This window comes from Rutidosis leptorrhynchoides, chromosome 5 (genome assembly GCF_046630445.1).
Source record: "Rutidosis leptorrhynchoides isolate AG116_Rl617_1_P2 chromosome 5, CSIRO_AGI_Rlap_v1, whole genome shotgun sequence".
Classification (NCBI taxonomy): Eukaryota; Viridiplantae; Streptophyta; class Magnoliopsida; order Asterales; family Asteraceae; genus Rutidosis; species Rutidosis leptorrhynchoides.
Genome location: NC_092337.1, coordinates 333812107 through 333819395, shown reverse-complemented (window position 1 = coordinate 333819395; position 7289 = coordinate 333812107). Strand labels below are relative to the sequence as shown.

Here is a 7289-nt window from a genome sequence, read left to right as displayed (position 1 = left end):
TCACATTGTGTTGAACTTTTCATGTGTTATGATTGATTATTCCTTTAGCCTACTAGGATGTTTATTTAGACCTTGTAAGGTTTTGATTTCCAAAGAGTATCCTAGAGACGTACCTACCTTAAGAGTCACACCTACACCTTTGAGTGATAATATAACATTGATTTCCATAGGTGTGTCTAATACCTTAGCACTCATCTAAAAGGTTAGTGAAACTTTTCATCTCACTTGTTTGTTTTAGGTGTTCGTTTGACACAAACCTAATTCAAGTTTAGAAATTAAGAGCATTAGTTATTCTTAAAGTTTTCTAAGCTCAAATATTTACAATCATCCGTCCTAATATGTCTAAGTGTGTTTTAGACATTTTAACAACTCAACAAACGTTTATGCGTTTAGCTAACAATTTTTATCAATTTTTATCTAGCAATTTTGACAAGAATAATATCTTTTAAGCGCTAGCCTAGAATGAGTTCTATCATCACAAATGTATCTCATTAACCATATATGATAGAAATCATATACAACCCATTTAGTAAGACTACAAAGCTGAACTTTGGAAATCTATACTATACCTAGAAAATGGAGAACTTATACTACACACTTGAGATCTAATTTGTCTCCTAAGATTTGTTTGTTATGATTCTTTTTATGATCTTGTCATTTATCCTTTCTTAGTTATCATGGTTTCTCAAATATTTACTTTGTTAAGAATGATTTTTTAACACGTTAGCTCACTTGGTGATCATCATATATTACTTTTAGGTAGATCTCTAATGATTAGTTTTATGGTCGTGTGATCTATTCTTATATGCCATCATATTGAAAAACATATGTTGACATGTTTTTATCTTTTCACCATTTTCACTTGCAAGCATATAAACATTCTACCTAATTGTAACATGTTTTCTTAAATGAAATATGACTTAACTAGCATGTTAAGATATGTGCATATTAAACATTTATTGAAATCAAATAGCACACTTTTAAGAGTATTTCATTTGTAAGTAAAGTTACCTCCACCGATGATTATTCCTTAAATATGTCCATCAATATTACGTCACCATCATCATATTCTTTGTGCTTGGTGTGACATATTTATCATGGACATGAGTTTTGAGTACTTTTGATTATATCGTCTTCCACCACACTTGTTAACAAACCCACAACTTGTTAGAGACACAAAACATGGTACCCAATGTTTGTTGGGTCCGAGATTGTTAGCATAATATATTCTCATGATAACTCATCTTTGTACCTTTCTCAAGGAGTAGACTATTGTTCTTTTAGACATGTTTATATTTTAAAATTCGACAAACCAATTTCATGTCTTGAGTGAGAATAATTGATCTTGTACGCTTATAGTTTTTTGAAAATCACTAACACTTACGGGTTAAAAACTTGACCTTAAAACAAGTGTCGTTTAATGACGATAATTAGCTTCACATTAGCAAATGTTTATATCTTACCAATAAACAACGTAAAACAAATATTGTAATCATTTTAAAATGATTCAACATCTAAAAGTTTCAAACCAGGGCCGATCTTAAAATTGCGAAAGCACATTTTGATCAGAGCCTATGCGGTCAATCCACAGTCGACCGTAGGTTCGACCGCTGACAGGTTTGGCACAATGTTCAGTTTTATAAAAAGTGTTTTTGAAAGGTTTGTGATAAGTTCACTTAAGGTGCCTTTTAAAGCCAAGTTTAGTTTATCATTTGGTATCTTTGACTTTAAAAATCACTTTTACTATATCACCATTTTTTGTCATTTTTTTTAAGAAAGATAATTCTTTTTCTTGTTCAAAATAGTCACAATAGTTTCAAATTATTATTACCACTAAGTAACCTTTTGTATGATTATATGAGTTTCGAGAACACTTATTGAGATGCTTAGAGTCTAATATAATTATGTCTATTACTTAAGACTCTAAGATGTGTGACAACCTACATATTCTAGCAAGTAAGATCAATTAATCAACCACATCAAGCAATAACTCATGTAATTTTTTATGAAAGGATTCAAGGCACAAGTAATTTCAATTATAACATACATTGCATTGACCTATGTTTCATGGCAACTTTCAATGAGCTTCTATTGTGTACACTATAGTTGTGATTTTGAACCAACCCCACATTTTTCTTAACATACTTTATTTTTTAAAAATTTACTTGGTTTATTCAAAAACATGTTTCTTTGTTCAAGTTTTTCTTTTCAATCATAGTTTTGTTAATTATCACAACATTTAGAATACACAAATATTGAATAGATTAAAAACAAGCAAGCTTACCTCAGCATGTGAATGGTGGTATTTTTTCTCAAAGTAATGGATGTAAGTTTGAGCATTCGGGTTCGATCCTTGACTCCACATCACACGAGTGTCTTGAAGTTGCTTCTCATATGAAAATTTTTATCGTAATTCAAGACTAACTCATCCAAAATCTCTTTTGCTTTCTCCAAACAAGTAGAGCTTAGTCCCAAGATCTTTGACTTAGGTTTTTGCACAAAATAGTTTTTTAACATGACAAAAACATTTTTGAGCAAAGATTAAAGCAACCGCTCTAATACCAATTGTAAGGAACTAGATGGGGGTGAATAGTTCCTTAGTAATTTGTTAAAATTTTTTCGATTACTTTTGTTGTCTTAAGACCAAAGTATGAGTTTTAAAATAAAATTGTATGTTTGCAAAAGATAAACGTAAAGAACACAAACACAAAGATTTATAGTGGTTCGGGTGAATGTTAACTAATCTACCTTAATCCACTCCTCGATTCACTAATCGAGAGATATCTTCACTAGCTTTCTCCAAATATGGTGGAGATCCAGCTACACCAAAAGCTCTTCAATAAGCTACATCAACACCATCTTCGATCACCCCAAAGACTACCTAGATCTCACTTTTCTTCACCTTGGACAAGCACCAAATTTCTCACTAGAAATTTAACCATCTTCCTAATTCCCTTTAAGGAAGAGGGATCACTAAGTACAATGATGTTCTTACCACAAGAACTAACCTAAAGCTAGTATGTCACCCACTATTATAAATTCTCCAAAGAGAACTATACTACTTCTTTGATTACTATCGAAGAATGTAGTTTACAAACTCACAAATGATAAAAATTAAGCTTTGAAGTTTACACAAATTCTACTAATTAAGAAGAATCTCTCTTTCTCTCTTAATTACGATATCTCTAAAGATGTGTTGTTGAAGCTTACGAGATCAGCTCATATTGATTTGGAAGAGTGTTGGAAAGAGGTGGTCTTCAAGTTTGGAAAATTTTGGTATTTATAGGAAGGTAAAATTTATCTCAGATGGTGCACGATTGACTTCACGGTCGACCGTGCATCGACCTAGCTCATTCTAGACAACTTTTCAATATATCCGCTGGAGCTCTTTTTTCTTTGAATTTTTGACTTCTTTACCTAATATAGAGCTTTCAAAAGATTCTTAATACACCTAGAAGTCCTTAACCTTCATCTTATACTTTTGGATGTATTCATTGAAGCGGACATGAGCTTGTAAAAAAGGAAAGTCACATAGTCCTTGCATTGTGTCATTGATTACTAAAAAAGGTAAATGCTGATTTTTGTCTCATGACAAACCATTTCACTCCAAACTTTATATCCCAAGTCTTCAATCCTTTGTCCAGATATGGATGAAAGTATCTATCTTGTTTGGTTGTTTGCAACAAGCTAAAGGTGACCATTTTAACTTTTGTGAAGAATCTTTGGGAGTTACACTAATCATAAAGAGATAAAACAGTACATTCCAAACCTCATATCCATGTCTTCACCAACTTGTCTTTTCTTTGATGTAAGTATCTAACCTTATTGGTTACTTGCAACAAGCCAAATAAGACCCATTTGTTGTCACATGAAGACTTTTGGGTGTTTACACTAAACTCTTATTAAGCATATAAGTAATGCTTATTGGTTAATCAAGTGGAGAGCATCTCTTTAGTTGGGACTTTAATAACCATCCAAATCATTTAATTTAGATTTAAAAAGATGACTTTGAAAAAGAACTTTTAGCAATACTTATGTACGTAACACTAATCACAAGCTAAAAGTGTTATTAAGACGTCATTAAGTGTGATTAACCAAGATTAGTGTTTTAGTGACCAACTCATTTGAATATGAAGGAGACAACTAATTTAAGTATGTTGAGAAAAGTTTAGTAGATTATAGATGCCCCGAAGTAGTCAAACACTTTTTGATCAAAAATTCGGATAGAGAAAACTGCGGTCGACCCACGGCAGACCGTGGATTGACTGTGTACCTTGTTTCTTAGAACCAAGGTACAGGGCATCCACGATCTGAACTGCGGTCGACCGTGGACCTAACCGTGCTCTTCCAGTGTTTTTCAAATGACTCTTTTGACTTGTTTATTTTGTGTGTTGGTTGTTTGCTAGAGATTGTGTAGGCTTGTGAACTTGTGTTGTACTATATGTTGTTTAAGAACATAAGACTTGGTGTCATCATCAAAACAAAGTGGTTAACATTTGAATGTTATCATTGGATCACTAACCAACAGGGTTCAAGTTTAGTAACTTGACCGATTTCTTGTTTTTGATAAATTCTACTCTATGTGAAAGGATCTTACGGCGATTGCATGGGAAAGGAAACACTCGAACCATTGTCCAATCATGTTAAAATATGAGGAAATTAACTTTGGGCCTAAACGTTTAAGATGTTTGATGCTTGGCTTGACGGTGAGGGTATTGATAAGGTCATTCATGATGCCTGTGCCACTTCGGTCCCTGTTAATAATCGCAAAGACTGTATGTTCAGGAATAAACTAAAGAATGTCAAGCCAGTATTGAAAGAGTGGAGCAGCAAAAGAATTTAATAACTTAGATGGTAAAATTGAGGCTCTAAAGAGTACATCGATTAATCTAGAATTGAAAGCTGAAACCGGTACGCTTGATGATAATGGAAGGAAACTATGGAGTATGGAATGAATCTTCAAGATATATCAAAGATGATATCTTCATGCATTATAAACTAATTTTTGAAGAGCCTAACATTGAAAGACCTAGTTTGGAGGATCTTAATTATCCGTCACTTTCATCCGATAATGCTTTAGAACTAGAGGCACCTTTTGATGAGAAAGAGATTCGTGGTGCTATTTTTAACTGTGGGAGTACTAAGACGTTGGGGCCTGATGGTTTCAACATGCGTTTCTTCAAGAAATACTGGAAGGTTATCAGAATCGAACTCATTGAAACAATCAAATGGTTCTGGGAGAAATACGAATTTTCACGGAGGTGCAATGCGTCTTTGGTTACTTTAATTCCTAAGAAATTTGATCCGCTAGGTCTTGGTGATTTTCATCCGATCAGTCTCTTTAGAAGCTACCATAAAATAGTTGCCAAAATTTTATCGAATCGACTTAGAAGAATCATCCCATCTATTGTAGGTACGGAACAAAGTGATTTTTAAAAGGCGGATTTATTCGGTATGGTACGTTGATCATAATTGATTTTTTAAAAGCAAAAAACAAAAGGGTATTCTTTCAAAGTTGATTTTGAAAAGGCTTTCGATTGTCTTAATTGGATTTTTCTAATTGAGGTAATGAAGTGTATGAGGTTCGGATCTAAACGTAGAAAATAGATACTTTCGTGCTTAAACTTTGCCTATATTTCTATTTTAGTGAACGGTTCCCCTACAAATTAATTCTCCTTGGGAAGAGGTGTTCGACAAAGTGACCCGTTATTGCCATTTTTGTTCATTCTAGCTGCAGTGGGGTTGAACATTTTGGCGAAAGCAGCAACAGAAAAAGGGTTTTTCAAAGGTGTAGAAGTCGGAGATGACAAAGTGCTAATTTCACATCTCCAATATGCGGACGATGCCATTTTTTTAGGAGAGTGGAGTCGGTCAAATGCATATAGCCTTCAGAATATTCTTAAATGCTTCGAGTTGGCTTCGGGATTAAAAGTCAAATTTCAAAAAAGCTGTCTATATGGTATTGATGTTAGTCATGAAAAGGTAACCACAGTGGCTAGTCGTATTGGTTGCCAAGTGGGATCTTTCCCCTTCACTTACCTTAGATTACCAATTGGCGTGAAGATGAAGAAACTAAACTATTGGAATCAGGTTATAGACAAAATTAAAGTAAAACTTTCAGATTGGAAAATGCGTATGTTGTCCTTTGGTGGAAGATTAGTTCTTATTAAATCGATCCTTAATAGTCTACCATTGTATTACTTCTCACTCTTTCGTGCCCCGGCAGGTGTGTTAAAATTACTTAAGAGTGTAAGGAGAATATTCTTTTGGGGCGGGTCAGATTAGGGTACTAAAATTTTGTGGGTTAAATGGGATAATTTCATTTCATCCTTCGATAATGGGGTTTAAATATTGGGTCTCCAAAGCATAAAAACTTGGCTTTATTGGGTAAGTGGTGGTGGAGGTTTAAAACCGAAACCGATTCACTATGAGTTAAAATCATTTGAAGTATTCATGGCTCGAATGGCGGCTTGGGTTTGGAGAATGATTTAATTCACTCTTCAAATTCAAGTGTTTAGCGTAACATCATTATGGCAGGTATCGAGTTAGAAGAGAAGAACATTCGATTCTGCAGCTCTTTCGTTAAATCAATTGGTGATGGAGCTTCAACGTCTTTCTGGGTTGAGCTATGGATCAGAAGAAACAAACTACGGTTTTATGTTCCCTAGATTGTACAGATTTAAAGTCAAAGAGGATGCATTGGTCAAGGATCGTATTGATGTGGCTGCTGTTGTTCTAACTACAAAGTGGGAATGGTTACGCACTCTTTCTAGGAGAACAAAGGGCGAACTTAATGCACTAATTAACTTATTATCATGCTTTAACTTCGATCACATGAAAAAAGATTTTTGTGAGATGGTCATTGGCACATGATGGGATATTTATTGTGAAACGGCTAACCTCTGCTATCGATGAGCAAGCAAATTCGGGTAAACGGCTAACCTCTATTATCGATGAGCAAGCAAATTCGGGTAACAATTCTGCTCTTGAAACAATGAAAAATATAGTAGTTCCAAAAAAGCTACAGATATTTGTGCGATGTGCAGAAACGTTTGCCCGTTAGGACCGGACTCAATAAGAAAGGAATTGACTTACATAATGTTAGATGTCCGTTATGTGATGGTGACCTAGTGTCCATGGATCATTGCCTTATTTTTTGAAAACATGCTATGGAGGTTTGGGAACGTGTGTATACATGGTGGGGATTTGGCAACATGAATAATCTTAGCACCAATGATAATTATCGTGGTAATGCCTCAAGCTCAGTGTTATGCTTTGGTAAAAAAAGT

At 34.2% G+C, this 7289-nt stretch overlaps 1 protein-coding gene across 1 annotated transcript; it reads left to right on the top strand.

Annotated features, from left to right (window-relative positions):
• The first annotated feature begins 4926 nt into the window (after nt 1–4926).
• On the top strand, nt 4927–7063 carry LOC139849568 (uncharacterized). The gene is made up of 4 exons (XM_071839206.1): nt 4927–5413; nt 5732–6226; nt 6575–6732; nt 6845–7063. Exons 1-4 carry the CDS (start codon nt 4927–4929, stop codon nt 7061–7063), a joined length of 1359 nt encoding a protein of 452 aa, XP_071695307.1.
• Nucleotides 7064–7289: the final 226 nt, after the last annotated feature.

Bases quoted from the DNA above. Each gene is read 5' to 3' on its own strand.
- LOC139849568 (XM_071839206.1), top strand. From the start codon at position 4,927: ATGGAAGGAAACTATGGAGTATGGAATGAATCTTCAAGATATATCAAA. The intron at 5,414-5,731 runs GTACGGAACAAA...TGTTCATTCTAG, and splicing joins AATCATCCCATCTATTGTAG to CTGCAGTGGGGTTGAACATT. The intron at 6,733-6,844 runs GTTCTAACTACA...ACATGAAAAAAG, and splicing joins GTATTGATGTGGCTGCTGTT to ATTTTTGTGAGATGGTCATT.